This window comes from Eutrema salsugineum, unplaced genomic scaffold (assembly GCF_000478725.1).
Source record: "Eutrema salsugineum unplaced genomic scaffold, Eutsalg1_0 scaffold_2, whole genome shotgun sequence".
Classification (NCBI taxonomy): Eukaryota; Viridiplantae; Streptophyta; class Magnoliopsida; order Brassicales; family Brassicaceae; genus Eutrema; species Eutrema salsugineum.
Genome location: NW_006256829.1, coordinates 7,088,341 through 7,107,212, shown reverse-complemented (window position 1 = coordinate 7,107,212; position 18,872 = coordinate 7,088,341). Strand labels below are relative to the sequence as shown.

At 38.6% G+C, this 18,872-nt stretch overlaps 5 protein-coding genes across 7 annotated transcripts; 3 read left to right on the top strand and 2 right to left on the bottom strand.

Moving 5' to 3' along the window:
* Positions 1 to 2,909: 2,909 nt before the first annotated feature.
* LOC18017084 (germin-like protein 1) lies at positions 2,910 to 3,840 on the top strand. The gene has a single exon (XM_006400561.2). It carries the CDS (start codon positions 2,981 to 2,983, stop codon positions 3,614 to 3,616), a length of 636 nt encoding a protein of 211 aa, XP_006400624.1. The 5' UTR covers positions 2,910 to 2,980; the 3' UTR covers positions 3,617 to 3,840.
* A 420-nt stretch (positions 3,841 to 4,260) lies between these two features.
* Positions 4,261 to 8,962, bottom strand: LOC18017082 (protein PLASTID MOVEMENT IMPAIRED 1-RELATED 1). 2 transcript variants are annotated; one of them, XM_006400560.2, is made up of 4 exons: positions 8,845 to 8,962; positions 8,154 to 8,186; positions 5,661 to 8,011; positions 4,261 to 5,544 (listed from the first exon to the last, which is right to left on the bottom strand). In XM_006400560.2, the coding sequence occupies exons 3-4, from the start codon at positions 7,964 to 7,966 to the stop codon at positions 4,464 to 4,466; spliced, it is 3,387 nt and encodes a 1,128-aa protein (XP_006400623.1). In that variant the 5' UTR covers positions 7,967 to 8,011; positions 8,154 to 8,186; positions 8,845 to 8,962; the 3' UTR covers positions 4,261 to 4,463. The 2 variants fall into 2 exon arrangements, with proteins under 2 accessions (XP_006400623.1, XP_024011574.1); XM_024155806.1 differs by lacking the exon at positions 8,845 to 8,962 and adding an exon at positions 8,417 to 8,679.
* Positions 8,963 to 9,586: 624 nt separating this feature from the next.
* LOC18017083 (ribosomal RNA processing protein 1 homolog) lies at positions 9,587 to 11,363 on the top strand. Its single transcript, XM_006400558.2, has one exon. The coding sequence runs from the start codon at positions 9,655 to 9,657 to the stop codon at positions 11,260 to 11,262; it is 1,608 nt and encodes a 535-aa protein (XP_006400621.1). The 5' UTR covers positions 9,587 to 9,654; the 3' UTR covers positions 11,263 to 11,363.
* A 52-nt stretch (positions 11,364 to 11,415) lies between these two features.
* LOC18017081 (protein trichome birefringence-like 5) lies at positions 11,416 to 14,287 on the bottom strand. The gene is made up of 5 exons (XM_006400559.2): positions 13,597 to 14,287; positions 13,014 to 13,206; positions 12,613 to 12,806; positions 12,232 to 12,390; positions 11,416 to 11,886 (listed from the first exon to the last, which is right to left on the bottom strand). Exons 1-5 carry the CDS (start codon positions 14,205 to 14,207, stop codon positions 11,562 to 11,564), a joined length of 1,482 nt encoding a protein of 493 aa, XP_006400622.1. The 5' UTR covers positions 14,208 to 14,287; the 3' UTR covers positions 11,416 to 11,561.
* Positions 14,288 to 14,871: 584 nt separating this feature from the next.
* On the top strand, positions 14,872 to 18,800 carry LOC18017080. 2 transcript variants are annotated; one of them, XM_024156906.1, is made up of 15 exons: positions 14,873 to 15,026; positions 15,106 to 15,191; positions 15,670 to 15,757; positions 15,894 to 16,002; positions 16,232 to 16,281; positions 16,414 to 16,480; positions 16,566 to 16,638; positions 17,046 to 17,101; positions 17,310 to 17,403; positions 17,530 to 17,614; positions 17,812 to 17,874; positions 18,027 to 18,086; positions 18,244 to 18,336; positions 18,432 to 18,494; positions 18,581 to 18,800. In XM_024156906.1, exons 2-15 carry the CDS (start codon positions 15,145 to 15,147, stop codon positions 18,668 to 18,670), a joined length of 1,038 nt encoding a protein of 345 aa, XP_024012674.1. In that variant the 5' UTR covers positions 14,873 to 15,026; positions 15,106 to 15,144; the 3' UTR covers positions 18,671 to 18,800. The 2 variants fall into 2 exon arrangements, with proteins under 2 accessions (XP_006400620.1, XP_024012674.1); XM_006400557.2 differs by having other exon boundaries at positions 14,872 to 15,191.
* Positions 18,801 to 18,872: the final 72 nt, after the last annotated feature.

Genomic DNA, 18,872 nt, shown 5'->3' with positions numbered 1-18,872 from the left:
AGCATATATTATAATAATATCACTTGTTATGAACTTATGGTATTATATCTCGTCAATTTTACCCATCAACATAACATGGCTTTTACGGTTTTTTTAAAATATAAAAAAGGTAAACTTACACGTTAAAATAGCTTACGAATTATTCTTTGAAGTAACTCATTATAACAAATATGTCAAATATTCAACAAAAAGGTCAAAACACTCGTTATATCATTTGTTTTGTTTAGATTTATCGTGTTATCATTGTTTAGAATAACCTGTCTCAACGTTACATATATATATTTTAAATCACATGCACAAGGTAATATATTATATTTTAAAATATATTGGGACATCAAGTGTCAACGCCTATTGTTTGAGTTGAAAATTTTGTACATGTTATATTTCCTATGGAGACTCTCCCACCCATTTACAAGACATTTTCTTAAAAAAAAAACAAATCTGATCTTGCAAAGTTGGTAATTTTAAAACTATTTTTTTGGATCCATTGGTACATAGCTTATTAGCTCAAAGGACAATATACACTTCACACTTGCATTGTCTACTAAATCGATTAGGTAATGATATCAAGTTCGTCACGATTTGGTTTGTAACAGTCTGAAATCAATCAGAACTGAATACCAAAATTATAACCAATTTATAACGATATTCGTAGGACACAACTAGATACAAAATTGACGAAACATCTATAACAGAGGATCCGACATAACATTCATTGCTTTTGTCCGATGGTTATCCAATAAGATCTTAGAGATATTTGTATTAATTGCTAAACTATATTCTTTTTTTGATCAAAGAAGTCAGAGAGAATAATTCGGCAGAGGTAAAAACGATAGTAGATAGATTTCATGGTGAAAAAGAAAAAGATAAAATCGAATATGTTTGCGTAATAATTGATCAAGGGTTTCTGGGTTTGTACGGTACGGATCCAACTGTTGATCAGAAGTCAGAAGCGAAGGTCTTTTCTACTTTTTTTTTTGCTTTTTTTCTTCTTTCAGAGTTTTTATTGTATTTAGAGGTCCCATTAAAGACTGAGGTGTTGTCTATGTCAAGAGGGAAAAAAAAAGAGGGGTCGAAAACGAAAATAGAGGAAATTTAGGGTACAAAAAAGTGTCAGATATGAGAGGAAAAACAGAGGAGTGGACCTCTCTGCAAAGAAAAGTGCTGGAAAAATTATTAAATGCAACTTGTCAATTTACATATGGCTCGATGCATTATGTGAATTATTATTTACTGACACTCTTCGCTTGTTGTCGTCGATATTCATATCATTCATGTTTTTACAATAATTATATTCCTAGTAAAAATGTCTACTGATCGAGATGTCTTCATAATTAGCTTACTCTTAATTCCAGATATAAAATTGATATGATTTAGTGGTAAGATAAGACTAATGGAGGAGACTCTAATTGAATTCTTGTACATTTTCTTGTATATCCCTTACTGTTAGTATTGTTTTGTATTTTTTCACTTGTTGCTTAGTTTTGTTTTTCATATGCATGTATTTCTTTGTGGGCTTCTCAGTTTTGTGCGTTATTTTTCTAATGGGCCTAACTTACCTCTTTATTATTGCGTGAGGTCCAGTTTTTATGTTAACAAACCTAGTAGAGTTCAATCCAACCTGATTGGACCAAATTTCTTTTTTTTGGGTCAACGATTGGACCAAATTCAAGATGCCCATGCATTAACCAAGGTTTTTTTTTTTTTTTTGAGTAATATATCCAAATACCAATTGCCTTAAACAAAAAAATCATGTTTGTTTTTCATAGTCTAGAACTTATACAAGCATATCATCAGATTTAAATCCGGATTATAACCCGATAGTACAAACTAGTAGACTATAAATGTGAGAGTTTGTTTTTACAGTCTTCAATTTGGGTTAGAACTTACATGGCAGTATTTGGCAAAAAAAACTTACATGGCAGCAAATTTTTTACAAAATGCTAGAGTACAATGCGTAAAAGAAACACACAGATTAAAAATCACGATGCCCATGAAAAGAGAACATGATAGTAATTAAATGCCCTGAACAAGAGGGAACGTTGAAGAGCCACACAAATTTAAAGAGATGATGAGACGAAAGGATAAGAAACTGTGCAGAGGAGTCCAAATTAGAGAAGGGATCAAGGGAAGAGACATGTTTGCTCTTTACTAAATATTGGACCACACCAATCTCTCTTCTTCTCCATTCCTTTCGATTTTTCCATATCTTCTTTACAAAAATATCCAATAAAAAAAGCGGCTCCTAGATATTTTTTCTTCTTTGAACCACCATTGGGAGCTTCTAACAGTTTTTACCTTTCAAGGTTCGAGTTCTTACAACCTTTTATACCTTTATTCTATAGAATATCCTCAAAATAATATTCATAATGAAGCTTAATTAAGTCATACTAAGAAGTAGATGAGGTAGCTAAACCAAGTGAGTCTAATGCTTACTCAGTTAATCTTTTGGTTGCCGATTGCTTTTAATTTCATAAGTTTTCACAAAATCCTAAACTAAATGCCACTGATTGAAATATGATGAGTCATTGAAGGAAAGGACAAATGTCTCTTGTATATATACTACTATCATGTTTTGCTTTTGATATGAAATTCTTAAACATACTTGTCTAGAATTTAGGTCTCTAGGCGCATTATTAGACTCTCATGAAACAGTTGATTACTTTTACTCTTCTGCCAGTTGAAGAGAACTATATATCGTAAAAAGTTAAGTTTAAATCAAATTATCACCATTCTCCAAACTGACAAAAATCTCTGACATGATACCCCATCACAGCCAAGTGGACTTTTCCCCCACGTACGTACACCAAAAGTTCACATGCATGCAATGCTAACAAAAAAAAAAGGTTCGCTCTCTGGCTTGCTTCAAGACCATCCTCACGTTAACCATATCAATCTCTTTTTACGTCTCTATATAAACCAGACGGCCTCTCTTTCTTCCTCACAACTTCAAGACTCTTGTCTAAATCTATCAGAAAAAATGAAAATGATGATCCATTTTTTCCTCATCATCTCCCTGGTTTCATCCACCTCTTTTGCCTCTGTTCAAGACTTTTGTGTGGCTGATCCAAAGGGCCCTCAAAGCCCATCAGGATACTCTTGCAAGAACCCTGACCAGGTCACCGAGAACGACTTTGCATTCTCCGGTCTCGCCAAATCCGGAAACACTTCGAATCTCATTAAAGCCGCAGTGACTCCAGCCTTTGCCCCTGCTTTCGCAGGCACCAATGGACTTGGCGTCTCAATGGCTCGTCTTGACTTAGCCGGTGGTGGTGTCATCCCTCTTCACACTCATCCCGGTGCGTCTGAGGTTCTTGTAGTCATACAAGGAACCATCTGCGCCGGATTTATTTCCTCTGCTAACAAAGTTTACTTGAAGACTCTCCAGAGAGGAGATTCTATGGTGTTTCCTCAAGGGCTTCTTCATTTTCAGCTTAACTCTGGGAAAGGCCCTGCCTTGGCCTTTGTTGCCTTCGGAAGCTCCTCCCCTGGGCTTCAGATTCTACCGTTTGCTCTGTTTGCTAATGATTTGCCTTCAGAACTCGTTGAAGCCACTACGTTCCTTAGCGATGAAGAAGTTAAGAAGCTTAAGGGTGTGCTTGGAGGAACTAACTAAACTTCTCTTTCGTTTTTTCTAAGTTTTTTTTTAATTCATCGTTGAGCATTATGATTTTTATTTCAACGGTTGTTTTTCGTTTTGAGTTGTGTTCTTTTCGCAATGTTCCATTTGATTGTCTCTTTGGCTTGAATTGTACTAATAAGTAATAAGCATTACATTTGATTGTCTCTTTGGCTTGAATTGTAATAAGAATGTTCCATCTAAGATGCTATTGCATTAAAGCTATACTATAGTCTGCCATTCCATTAGGCATTAGCCATCAACCACCTTGCATTAAAGCATTAAAATATAGTATTCCACCAACAATTGAAAAAAGTGTTAAAAAAGTTCGAAACTGGTCACAATAATCATTGAAGCTACTACAACTCTGGAATCCGGATTCTATTGCTGTCAACAACAAATTCACCCTTTTTAGTATAAAATTGTTTACCTCAATAGAAAATATATAATGTTGAATGTCAATGAGGAAAATTCGTTATAGGTATAGTAGCTACAATGTCCAATATAAGCATAAGGAAGTAAACCAAAAGGAGAGAATGAATTTAACCATACCCAATATTCAAATTGACTAGTCCGAATATTATAGTCAAAATCACTATTTCAATATTTCAGACTTAAAAAGAGCCCAAGTTCAAAGGTTCTTGTGTTTTCCGTTATTTGTTTCATTGATCTATTAACTGCACCACAAACAGCGATTAGTTTGATCCGCAAAACCTAAACTACACGCATCAAACAGATGCAACATTGAAGTACAATTAACCACACCACATAACATTATATTAGCATCAAAAACACAAAGTTAGACACAGACTAGTTATTGTTTTCTTTCTTCCCATCTTCAGTTTCACTTTGGCATGATCACATTCGGGTTTCGCACGTGTGTGTTAAACTTTCCCATTTTCCCAAGCTCTTTCCATTTAGACCCAGAGCCAGAAACACTCCACAGCTTATCACCAGGCTTTGCAGAAGCCGATTTTGGTTTCATAAGAGGAAGCTTGTTGTTCCCTTTCCCCATCCCATTAGCCATCAACCACCTTGAGCCAGCCTGCACTTGCTGCTGCTGAGCCGTGATTCCCCATGGCTTCTTATCGGTCTCATTCTTCATGCCCGTTAGATGCACCTCTGAGATTTTGTACTGAGGGATTCCATGTTCCTCCAACATCGTTTTCTCTTCTTTGACTGCCTCACTGGCCTCTTCCTCTTCATCGGTTTTCCTCAGCTCTGAAAGTGTACTGTATATTATGGGCTTTGGAGGGAGAAACAATCTCTCAACCTGGATTAGAGAAAGCATAGGAGCTCCAACTGGTTCATAGTTTCTTAGCGGATCTCGGAGTTGCACCATTAGTGCTACGGTGAAGTTATTCCCCAGTAAACCGCATTTCCTTCCTTTTTTTCCTTTTCGCTTCTCCCCTTTTGATCCTTCACGGATAAAATTTAGTGGGTTTGCATGATGAGCAGCCAAGATTTTTGACGTTTGCTCATCTATTTCGTCTTCGTCGCCAATGTCACCTGAATCCAACTTCATCCACTCATCAAGAGTCAAGGAGAGACCCATTAATCCATCATCATCATCATCTCCGCCATCCTTTATGTCCATAAGTTGTAACCCGGCAGCTCCTTCTAGACCAATGCACCCGTTTTTCCCCTGGAAGGCTGAGATCTCTCCAATAGATTGCGCAGTGATCTCCGAGGGTGCATCCTCATCTGACATTCCTGATTGTATTCTCAATCCTTCCAAAGAAAGTGCTTCAATCTGATCCATAGCCAAAGGAGCAAGATCTTCAAGTGATACATACTCCGACCCAAAGTTATTGTTGCAAGAGCTTGAACCAAACTTTTTTGGCTTAGCTGCAAATGATGCTTGTCTTTCAGCTCCCCTCACAAAACCACTTGCATCATCAGATTCATGCTGTGATATATGATCCCTGCGTTGAGAAGAAAAACCAAAAAAACCCAACTTGTAATAAAAGCTGATTCAAGCGCAATTATCAAGTAAAGCTTTCCACAAATCAAAACGAGTGATGATAAGATTGATGCAAACCTGTCAATACCGTCAATTGCAGGTGAAGTTTCCCACAACACCTCTTCCATGGTTTTCCCTGTTATATCGTCCAACGGCATTACTTTATTCGCCTGCATCGAGAGCTTCTCAATTCCCGCAGTGGCCAGTCTCTGAAGTATCTCCATGATACCAGAGCCCATCTCAGCAGGCACCACCACTGGACTTGAAACCTGCATGATCAAGCTGCCTCCAGCCTTTGAGTTTCTGAACAGTAAGGGATTCATTGAACGCAAGAACCCTCCATTCTTTGTCTGCACAACTGGACCCAGGCCATCTCCAAGAGAAGGCAAATCAAATGGCTCCTTCACTGGAACATCAGCTGGATGAAACGCATTACGACCATTGTGAGGCGGAGAGTTCTGAAATGTGTTTTCATTCATTCCCCACTCACGCATCAGAGATTCCGTTTCCAAGCCTTCCAACATTTTGGCCCTGGGGTTGCTGACTCTTGCTTGAGTTTCCAATTGGTACTCTTCTTCTATATCATGAACGAGGGTTGCCAGATCGAAACCTTCTTCGAAATCTGATTCATACTCTTTTGAAAAGTTTTCATCACATTCCATCCCCGGATCATCAGCTTCAATATTAAAATCAAACAAAGAACCGGCCGCTAGAGTTTCCATTTCAAACTCTCTTAGCAGGCGCTCCCTTGGGGACTCAGGTTCACTCTCAGAACTTAGACCAAAAGGGCTGTGTTCAATGCCTAGCATGTCTAAGAACTCACTTGCCACAGATTCAGCCACATCTCTTGAACTTGATAATGCTGATTCCTTATTTGGTGTTACAAAACATGTTTCTGCGTCTCCATGGGTTTCTTGATCCTCCTCGTCTTCTGACGCCGTTGTTTCCAACATCTCTACACTTTTCAAAGCTGATTCGAGATCTTTCATTATCATTTCTTTCATGTCTCTCTCACCGTTCACTACTTCTTCATCGTCCCCCGGAACAGTACTTTCCTCTTCCTTTGGAGAAAGATTGCTTCCCTCCCCTGGAGATATATTTTCTGTACCAATTTCAACAACTTCCTCACTTCTGGTAATAGGAACTTCGCCAGCTATCTTTGATATCTCATAAGAAACATCAGTTTCATTCTTGTTTACTAAAGGCTCTTCTGAAGGCAAATTTTCTGTACCAACTTCCTCACTTCCAGCAGTAGGAACCTCTCCAGCTTTCTTTCTATCCTCAAAAGGAACATCAATTTCATTCCTGTTTACGAAAGGCTCATTGCTTTCATGTGCATTAGCTTCTTCGTTTTCATGAGAAACTGACTCAACAGGTTGAATATGTTTAGTGACAACGTCAGATTCGAACGGAGGCTCAGCTTCTGGATCAACCTTCTCCTCATCAAGTTTTTGATACAGAATGTTTACAGAACTGACAAGGTCAGATTGTGCAACTGGAAGAATTTCATGAAGATCTTTGATTTCCTCCACATCCTGGGACAGAGGATGAGAGTCTTTGTTAACAATACTATGATCATAACGCCGAGATGCGGACTTGCCATTCCCTAAACTAGACTTTGTACTGGTAGTTCTTGTCAACCCAGTGTTATTGCTAGTTTGTTTTGCATTTGAAACACCGCGAAAATTCTGAACACTACCCGATGAAGCAGGGGTACGAGTATCCCCAACAACAGTGTACCCAAAACTGATGCTAAGAGTAGCACCACTAGCCTTTCCAGTCAACTGAAATGTTGTTGACCAATTACCAGAGCTCTTCTCATCCTGCAACTCCTCAAGTGTGAGAGGAAGCAATCTAGTGAGATCCATCCGATGTTTTCCCAGATCAACCTCAGGAGATCCAACCAGAGAGGCATACAACAAGAAATGCTTAGCTTCATACTTAGCTGAGTGATGTTGTCCACTTCGGCTTCCATAAACTGAGCATGTATGTGTCATCTTGTCCTTAAAATCAGCTCTTCCATTTAAAACTTTTGCAGGACGAGTGCTTAAAGATTCATCACGACGTTTCCAGTGAACAGTAAGATAAAGATCCTGGAATATCGGGGGTAACCCGTCAATAGAATGGACTTGGGCAGAGAAACAACAATTGAATCGGCGGTTGCGGACATGAGAAAGAGCTCTGAGAGGCCAATTCCAAAACGATTTCTTCTCCTTTTGCGGCTCAGCCAAGTGGGTACGGCCCAACGGCTTTTTTGAAGTGTTACTAGGACCAGCCACTGAGCTCCGAGGATTCTTGTTCACATACAGAGCTTCACTTATCGTCTCGACCTCCTTCAACAATTTACGGCTACTAGAAGATTCCTCACTATTAGCTTTACTCATCCTCTATAAGGAAAACACTGAGAACCCAGAAGATGAATCACAAAGCTGCAGAAAGAAGTTTTCAGTATCAGAGAAGCAGAAGAGCAGTATTAACTGTTGAGGAAGGTATGTTGTTTAAAAGATTGGTAATAATGAAAAGGTTAAAGAAGGGAAAATGAGTCATGGTTTTGCTCTACTGAAAACTTACCAACGACTTTTCCGGAAATCAAGCAAAATCAAGCTGCACGAAAAACCATCAGAAGATTAGAAATTCTGAAAAGAATACTAGTGAGTGAGAACAAACATCAAGCCATTGAGAAGCACAAGAAAGTAAGAACAAAATCAGTACTGTGAATTTGAAACCCCAGAGTGAGAAGATTTGGGATCAAAGGATATGATTAAAGAGGGGGTGTTAGAAATGAATCTATGCCTTAAACATGAGAAGAGACTGTAAGAGATCTTAGGTCTTACCAATAGGTGTACAAGTCACAATTTAGCTACAAGCAGCAACAGTTTTCAAACAAAGAAATAGGAGTCGTCCTCTCATAAACAAACAAATCTACTGTAGCGTTGACTTCGACGCAATCATTAGTGAGAAGGGAGAGAGAAATGTGAGATTTGCAACAAGCTCAATGAGGTTTAACGACTAAAACGTATATCACGCAAAACTTTTTTTTTGCAGCTCTCCAATTTTTCCGATGATTTAACTTAAATTATCATTACATCACGAATTTCACTCTGCCCGTCATGGGAGATAGATCTGATTTTAACGAACGATCGGTGCTAATTTGGTCAGAAAATAGTCCAACGGAGCAACCCAACATCACTGTCTTCACGCGAAAAAATAAAATCCAGGAAAGCAAAGCAGATGGAGAATTTTAAGAAGAAGAAGAACTAACCGGGTGTGTCTGGTCAATCACGGAAAAGTCGGAAGCTTGAAGAGAAAATGGTGGAGGGGCGCGTCGGAGACGAAGAACACAAGAAATCCTCTCCGTGTTTTTATTTCATTTGTCTTTTTTTTCTTTTCTTTTCAATTTCTTACCTTTATTTGATTTCATTTCGCTGAACTTTTTTAATAATATTCTTGAAGTGCTTATACGTAACTATTTCCTACAATCCGCCTACAAAGATTATTTTAGTGATATGTCACTCTCGTATTCATTAGCTTTTTTTTTTTGACAGCCCCCTCGTGTTAATTGTATTTATTTATATTTTTGACCAAATGTACTATAAACTTATATATCTCAGATCCAATCCAAAATCACTATATCTTCAAAATCTATCTAGGTCAAGATTGAATCCGTATATTTTCTCTAGTTGTATATGAGTTAGGGACCAATAGAAAAAAAATGTTTAGTGAATGTCAATTTCCATTCTACCGCGAAACCATTTTCAAAGAGAATGTTTTGAAAAATGCTTTTTGCTTTTTATAAGGATATAACTGTATTTTCACAAAGGAAAAAAATGTTCATTTTCAAAAACTTAAAACAAGAGCTACTTTCCAAAGAACTTTTAATTATTAGAAAAATGTTCACAAAATTATTTGGGCGAAAAGAAAAATAGTCTAAAGATGAGGGTTAAAATGTAAAAAGATAAATGAAAGAAACAAAAGCTAAACCCTAACTCTTGAAACGTCTTTACTTTCTCTCCCAATTTCCCCTACACAGAAGCCTGCCGTCACATTCCTTCTTCCTTAGAAATCGATAACAATGGTGAAACGGAATCAAGTTTCGCAGGCTCAAGAAGCATTTCCAATTGAAGAACAATGTAAATCGCTGATTAAGAAGCTTGCTTCTTGCAAGCAGACCATTCGCGATAGATCCCTGCGAACTGTTCTTCGTAATTGGCTCCCGGAACAGACTGAAATCCCTGACGAAGACATGAAGAAGCTATGGCAAGGCATCTTCTACTGCATGTGGCACGCCGATAAGTCTCTTTACCAATCCGAGCTCATCGATCGTCTCTCCTCTGCTCTCCAATCCCTTCCTCTCCCTCTCGCTCTCCACTACTTCACCGTATTCTTGTTCACCATGCGCCGCGAGTGGTCCCGCATCGATCGACTAAGGTTAGACAAGTTCTACCTCTTGATTCGCAGGTTTTTGCACGCCTTCTTCTCTCTTCTCGATAGCAATTCGTGGGATTTGGATTTCACTCGCCGTTTGATGGGTGTTTTGTTCGATGGGACTTTCCTTGCTGGTGATAAGTTTCAGGGGAATGGTGTTAACTATCATATAGCTTCTGCCTTTGTTGAAGAGCTTAGATCGTTTCTTCCTCTAAGGAAGGAGGTTTTGGAACTTCTTTTTGCCCCTTTTGTGACAATTTTGGGCGTAGTTAATGACAAGATTTTGGTGGCGAAGATTAAGAGTAATTTGTTTGATGAGTTCCTGAAGATGGGGAAGAAGCTTCTGGATATCAAGAAATCTGGGAATGATACTGAGTCTGAGGATGATGATGTACTGGTTTTGGGATCCATTGCCCTGTCTATGGAGTTTGCAAAGAGGTTCTATGAGATGGGTTCTTCTCCAGATTGCCATCAGGGTAATAGGAAAGCTATATTTTCTCTTCACAAAGAGTTCTTGCAGCTGGAGAAGGATATGTCGACTTCTGGTATAGAAGTTTCTATCACAGAAGCTTCTCGTCCTGGCGACGATGAAGTGCCTGAACTGGTTCCCATGTCCGAAAAGGCGGAAGCAGATGAATCAAAAGCTGTTTCTGAGTCTAAGAAGGTTGTTGCAAATGGGTCTTCGTCAAAGAAAAAGAGTTTGAAGAAGTGTTCAAAGTCTAAAAAAGGCAGTGTCAAGAAGGACGCTGATGTATTGGATCTTGGTAAGAAAGATGAAGCTTTTGATGAGACTATGATATCGGATCTTCGACAGGAGTTTGAGAAGATTGCATCCGAAATGGGACCATCAAGAGCTGAGGTTGCGAGTGTCTGTGAAGAAGCAGAACCTGTGCCAATAGCCAAAAAGACCAAGAAGAGGAAAAGAGAGAACAAAGGGGTAGAGCAAGGTACTATTGTTAACAGAGATGCAGCAGAGACGAGCTTAGCCGGCCCGAGCAGTGAGAAGAGCTCAAAGAGAGTAAAATTCGCAATGAAGAACAATTTGGTGTGGAAGCCACATTGCCCTCTACCTCCACAAGACTTGAGGTTGCCTCCGTCTGCTACGCCAAGAGGAAGTGCTCTCAAGAAGGGAATCCCGGCCGGTCCAGTGAGGGAGTTGTCTTCTCAGAGTAGGAAGACGAAGAAGAAAGTAAAACCCAACCCACGCAAAGGAGTGAAGACGATCAAGAAGCTGAAGAAGAAAGTGTCGCCATAGAAATGGAGTCTTGTTGAGTTAACCGTTGCTTTGCTTTTTGCTTTTCTTTATAATTTGTTTTAGTTCCAACTCTTTAAGACGTCTTGGAGATTTTGTTTGCTGATTTGAGAACTACGGAAAAAACCTTCGCCGTTACAATAGAAGAAAACCAATTCTTTTCATCTCCAAGTACGATAATATTAAGTATACAAGATGACGTCACTACTATATCAGCGAAAACTGGAATTGGTCATTTGTTTCTTCTGCTCTTCTCTTCTCTTCTCTTCCTATCTAAGTTCGTTGATGTATGAGCTCTGCTACTAGGAATGTGCTTGAAGGAGCAAAGACGTGTAGATAAGATGGTTCCAAACATCGGGAACTCCCGGCAAACACCAGTGGCTACAATCCTGTCGCCTTGTCGACACTTTTTTACCATCCGTGTTGGTCTTACCGTAGATTGACGGATGTCCATCTTTGCGGAAATTAGTCAGCTTTGTCACGTTTAGAAGTATCACAGGAATTTGCATCTCCTTTATGGCTTCCTCTACGATCTTCATTTTCAAAGGATAAGAATCGAGGATTGAACCTTTCTTTACCGGTTCCACCTCCCCGTTGCATGACCCTCCAGAGTCCCACTCGCCTCCCCTGTTCAAGTCAGGACGCAAAAGAACTTAACGATTCTGAGAAGAAAAAATAACTGCAACAAGAGTACTGGGTGGCCTATAAAACAAACTGAACCAAATCCAAACCTAAGTGCTTAAAAATCGAAATGTGTTAATCCGCTCGGTTTTCTTATTTTAGAACCTAAAAACGGAAACCAAAACTGAATTTAGTGACAGAAACTCATTTGTAGGGTAACGAACTGAAACCAAGCCGTACATAGGATTCCTCACTCCTAATCAAGATGATATAAGTGACATGAACAATTGAAACTCGTTTGTAGTTGAATTAAAAAGATTCCAGGTGGTAAAGAAAAGATCGGCGGCTTACCGAAAATGGGCAGAGGAGTATCCGCGATAGAATACAAGCTGCTTTTTCGGATTCACATTCTCATCAATCCATTTTGCCCAAGTCTTCAACGCCCTTCTGTATGCTTCAGTTGCATCAAACTTCGGGTAGATGTAGTCACCTTCTTTGTAGTAGTTTTTCCTGCACTAGTTTTATCCACCAAGTCATTTACCATTCGTGGGCTGTGGATCTTCCTTCTCTAGGAAGATGTCATGAAACTAAATTATACAGGTATAATGGGATGCACCAGCGATATCAAGCTTTCAAGATGATGAAATTCAGAAGGTTTTAAAAATTAAATGGATGCTACAAAGCTATCAAGATATAAGAAGAGTAATAACGCAGAAAAGGAAAGAACCATACCCTCTGGCAGTCTTTCCGTGAACCCACCAGTGTCCAGTGTTGAAGACAAGAATGTTAGCTCGCTTCCATCGAGCATGTGTCTTGTCAATGCGATCAATCGAAAGGGTTGGATTAGTATTTCCTTGAGCATTTGCTCTAACTCCTTCCCTCACAAGAAAATGTGACCTCACAAACTCTACTGTGCAATTGTAATCCTGTCATTATCATGTAGAAAGAAAACATTGTCGAACAATTTACTTTTAACTTGACTAAAGACAAATCTGGCATGCAATGCAAGAAAAATATAGAATACAAAATTGTATGCTGGGAGTCGCAACATATTGTAGTACAGATAACCAGAATCCCAGGGAAACATTCAGCTGAAACACAAACACAGGCAATCAATAGAAGAGTTGACTTACTTCAAACTTGAATACAAAGTAGCCTCTTCCCTTCGTTATATTGTGGCCATGAACCTCGTACATTCGACTCTTATCAGATAAACCCTCTCGGAGAACGCAAAGCATTGATTCAAACTGGTTGCGGTTCATTGAGTCTCCAACCAACATCAAACTTTTACCTCGTAGCTTTACTAAGAAATCTGTAGCATTAAACCTATATTTGGAAAGTCGATAAGAAGGGAATAAATATTCAATGCACAAAAGGAAATAACATATGATCCATTCTGCTAATCCTATCATCTAAAGTTTGACAGTCATTAAATTCCTCTAAGGACTAAGTGTTCGTTATCAAGCCATGATTGCTACTATCTGATTCATTTATCTGTACATCCAAAACTATCATGCTTTCAGATAACCTTTAGCTTCACAATCAGCTAATAGGACACTGTGACTCATGAACACAACCACAAAGCTATATGAAAATCCATGACTGACTTAGAAAGTGAAATGCTGATCAGCACTTTATTTAGATCGACAATAACTTGCTTTAATCAGGATCGTAACAATGGAGGTTTGAAATAGATCAATTCGAAAAGCATCGTACCGTGGAAGGTCACAACCGTCAGGCTTCCATCTCCAATTGAGATAGTCGGAATCGCGCCTCCCGTTCCTCTGGCAATCAAAGGCTTCGTCCACATAAGGACACGATCCAGGCTGATACAATGGATACTCATCACCCTTAACCCAAGATCCCCTGTACAAATCGCAGCCTCTAATCTTCTCCACCACCGCCTGTTCCACAGATTCCGCATTGCTTTCCTCCTTTTCCTCTACGGACACTTCGCCGCGCGAGACTCCTCCTTCTTCCAGCTCAGGTTTCGCGGTGAGGTCTTCCACAGCTTTCAGCTCAGTTCCTACCGCGACGTCATCGTCGCCGCGCGAATCGGCTCCTTCCTCCTTGGGATTTGTTTCAGCATCGGGATCTTTGGAAGGAGGAGGCTCAATCTGAGGGAGGAGGAGCGTGGGAGAGCGTGGATCGGAGGAGGTTGCAGGGAGAGGGATGTCGGCGTGGTAAGGGGAGAGAGAAGGCTCGAGAGTGCGTCTGGTGAAGAGGAAGACGCTGCAAAGGAAGAAAAGGATGAAGAGAGAAGTTGCGAGAGTGTAGGAGAAGATGGTACTGCGAGGGAAGGAAGCGGAAGAAGAAGAAGTCGACATTCTGCCGCCACCATTGAAGGAGCTACGCAGAACTCATCGATCACTAATTCTCTCCATTTTCATTAAATTAGTATATAATGATGGAATCTACAATAGTTTCTATGTTACTCTCTGTGGAAATTATCTCAATTATCTTGTAAATGCTTCTTTAAATGCACAAATGTTTCTGTTATTTTTTCCTCTTTAGAAACTTTTAAGTTCGTGCCGCCAACATTTTATTTTTTTTCTTTCTCATCATTTCTCATAAAAAAAAAGCAACAAGATTCTTTAAACAAAGGTTATAATCACATGATTCGTATTTATTTGCTTGATTCCTTGTTGAATTGAAAGCTTAAACTTGTTGGCTTAGAATTTGAAAAATGAAACATTAACGCATAGAGACACGATCATGTTATAATATTCACCTCTGAGACTTCTTAAGGATCCACACTGGAGAGATGATGAAAATTTGTTTAGATCAAACGGAGATTTGCGCGATTAGGCCAAGGAAAGTCCACTCGGAACTTCATTCTTTTTTTTTTCAATTCTTTACATTAGATAGAAGAAACATATTGATTATGTAATCAAAACCAACATTTAGACCTTTGACACAAAAAAAAAAAAAATTAAACCAATCAAGGGAAAAACAATGTAGCAGCGTTATTGACTGGTTGTTCAGCGTCTTGAAATAAAAGTGCATACCAAACATTCCAATCCTCTGATTTCAAAAGAAGACGACGAGGTTACAGAGAGAGGTTCGAGGAGAGGATTTCATTTCACTGTGAAGCTTTGTATTACTACGCTTACTCTTCACATCTCTCAACAAATCTCCAGATTGAGGCAAGGAATATGATTCAACCCTAATTTCAAGCAAACTTCCCCTCCCTCTCTCTCACTTTGAAAGTATCGGAGATTACAGTTTTCACTCTCACAATCGAAAGACGAAACCCATACTAAAATGGCGAATCACCGACGCAATCCGACGACCGATGAAGACAATGCTATGTAAGCTCGTGATTTTAATATCTTTTTTCGAGCTTTGCCAAAAAATTTGTGTGTTGATCGGAGATCGAGCGAAATTCCTTGTGAGCTTTGATTTGGTCGATGTTCTTACTCTCTATTCTTTTTGAGCTCTGAATTTCGGAGTTTATTGTTGTTGTTTTTTCGAAGTGAGATCCTTTGATCGGTGTTTTATGAGCTAAGAAGTTCAAGCGCAGAACATAAGGACTTTTTTATCTCTTCGTTGACAATGGTTGCTCTGGTGTTTTCTGTTTCTGTAGTCACATCCAATTTAAGCTTCTAATTCAATGATTCTTTCTTTTCTTCAAAGTATTTTGCAGATTGGTCACTCCTCTCTGTATTTTATTGCCATGCCTTTTTCTGCCTATGACTCAGATGATATTATTATATAATCATTCAAGAATATTGTTTCGACCTCTTAATGGCTCCTTATCTAGTTTCAACACCGTTTCTGTGATTGTAGGTTTCTTGATATACTGCATGAAGCTCCTCTATTCGGTCATCGAGAATCTAGAAGTCTTGTTGGAAGTTGCATTTACCTTATCATATTGGCAAGTGCTTCCAAACTGTACTTTTTCCTTCTAATTCGCCATTGACCTTTTAACACAGAGCTTTGTAACGAACCCTTTTAAGGATAATGAGAAACATGAATGCCTGACTTTATATTTACTTTTTTGTTAAATTTAGGCAGGTTATGCTATTTTAGCAGCAGGAGCGCCGTGGATACTGCAGCCTGTACAGTCTCTTATCCCATCACTGCTTTGCAGCTGCAATGTTGCCCTATTAATGTTAACAGGTAACCTCAATACTCCCCGTCAGCTATTACTACAAAGCATTGTTTAGATTAAATTGTGGTAAACTACTGCTAGTGATATTGGGTTCTGGATCTTCACGAAAAAGTTTTTTTAGGCATGATATCGTTAATTAGTTAGTTCTTGCTAAGCTGCCAGTCTTTCAAAAAAAAAAAAAGGGAATGAAATTTGCAGCATATATGTATAGATTTTCATAAGTATTTTCTGCAACAGGTATGTTTCAGCAATATTTTGTCAATCAGGTCCAGAAAATACGCTTGCAGGTATCATTTGTTCTAACCGAGTACTGCTCATTTTATATCCTTTATTAGCTATACAGACATAAGTTAATATTCTCCAGTTTAGTTGCAGTCATTTCATCTGTAGACCTTCTGAAAGAACCTCTTATATTGCAGGGTTATTATAGTTTCAGCCAGAAATTGAAACATGTAGTTCGTCTGCCATTTGCCATAATGGCATATGGTAATCTTTAGTGCTACTTTTCCAATCATATATTTTACATATGCCTATTTGTTGCACTCAATAAAGTGACTCCGTTTTGTTTTAGGAACTGCATGTATGCTGCTTTTCATGGTGTGGAGACCATATGTCAGTGTTCTTCCCATTTTAACTGTGCAGAGGTATTCTTTTGTGCATTAACTGCTTATACAGTCGTAGTATTTTTCTTTTCCAGTTGATCACATTTTCTGTTTCTTTCTTTCTTTTGTTCTCGGCGATAAATATAGAATTAAAGAAAGATTCTTACTTCAGTAAACTTTTTTCAGTCTGGCGAAGAAATTTAGATATCACGTAATGAAAATGTCTAATTTATTGATAACTATTTTTATTCACTAAGGTTGACAGATTTTACTTAAACGTATTTACCATTTTCTTAGATAAATTTGAAAGCCTGTAATAAGTCTAACTAGAAATACTATTTGGTCGCTGACAATTCTTTCGTATTTTTATTTTGGATTAACATGGTGAAGTAACTATTATTTTGCCAAGGTCGAAAACGTACGCTTACGAATACATTATATTATTGCAGGTTCATCATGTTTGTTGAAGCAATTTCCGCTGCTTCTTTTATGATTGTATTTGTTGGTAAGCATAAGGTCCAAAAAATCATATTCACACTTTTAGACATGCGTACAGTAATACTTTATTTCCTTGACTAGAGCAGTATAATGCCAAATCGATTTCTTGGGCATCGATTGTTACATTATTCTGCCAGTTCGTTTGTCTGTAGTAAGAGATTCTGTGGCTAGGTTATTATTATGCAGCTTTTCTTATCTGTATTTGATACTGATAGGTTATGTTCGCCAGTATAACTCGGTGAACTCTCAGCCAGATGTCTTAAATTCATTATATTCTCCCCTTCAACCAGCTGCTTTGGAAGGATTGAGGTACTTTCACAATCTCAGTGGAACCTTATCTTCATGAAAATTTGTCGAGCATGGCATGGCAACCTTAGATTGCACATGCTCATACGATTCTCAAGTCTTACTTCGTTTTGTTTGCTTGAAAAACAGATACCATGAAGCTGGTCGCCTTTCTGATCAGCAAATGGCTCTACTTCAGTATCAGCGCGAGAATCTGCATTATCTCAGTGAAGAGGTGACATTACATGAAATATTTGTCATGAGTACTTTTCATTTCTGAATCTTGATCCTTGTGTTGTATCTTAGTAATGTACAGTTTCTTATTAGCAATCCTAACTTCTCTCTATAGTCCATCATCTACCATAATTTTGCTGAATTATCCCTTGTTTTCGCTAGAGTGAGTGTTCTGACCCATTTTTGGTGTGTGTTCAGATTCTGCGTTTGCAGGAGTCCCTAAGCAAATATGAAGAGGCCAATGGTAGTAGCACGCCTCAGGTTTGAACTACTCTTGCAAACTGACAAATTGTTTTTAGCCGAGCTTTAAGCCTGGATACATGCTTAACAACCTCCACAATAATTCTCAAAATCGATGTATTTCTTTCCACTGTATTTTTGAGTTTTCAAGTAATTAGTGTTGAAATTTTCAGGTTGATCTGGCACATCTTGTGGCGACCCGTGATCAGGAACTACGAACACTTTCTGCTGAGGTAAAGCTCCGTTAACAAATGAGTCACTTGCGAAATCATATGGATAGTTTTTCTGACCCCTTTGGTGGAAATAATGGATTTCATGTCTCAAGGCTAATTTCTTTATGTAGCAACTTTGAATGAAGGAAGATACTAAATGAAAATGGTATGTGTGTAGGTGGATCAACTCCATTCTGAGCTTAATCTCGCTCGATCTCTGATCTCTGAGAGAGATGGAGAGATACAGCTCGTCCGTAATACCAATAATCAGGTTTGAATCTATCTAATAAGAACATATTAGAACAAAACATATGAGAGAACAAAAGAGAAATTCATTTGTCTTCTGTTTTCAAACTCCTGAAACAGTATGTGGCAGAAAACGAGAGGTTAAGAGCCATCCTGGGAGAATGGAGTATGCGAGCCGCAAAGGTACAGTATTGTCTTCTTTCTATAGTTCCTAAGTGTTTTAGAAATGCATATGATTTGTGGAAGTCTATATCTTTGGATTGTTGTAGCTTGAACGAGCCTTGGAGGTGGAGAGGGTATCAAATCTTGAACTGCGGAAGAAAGTTTCGGCTCTGAGAGAGCAGAGGCAGATGCAATGAAAAAATAAAAAGTTGTGGGGTTTTAGCATATACATCATCTAACTATACATGAACTCAGATGGTTTGTAGACGAATATTGTGACATTATTTTGTAAGATCTTTCTTGAAATATTTGATTAGAATGAAACTCTTTTTCTTCTTCATAACTTCTATAAGCATTGACGACGATGTAATCATTTCACACTTTATCTCAATCAGTATC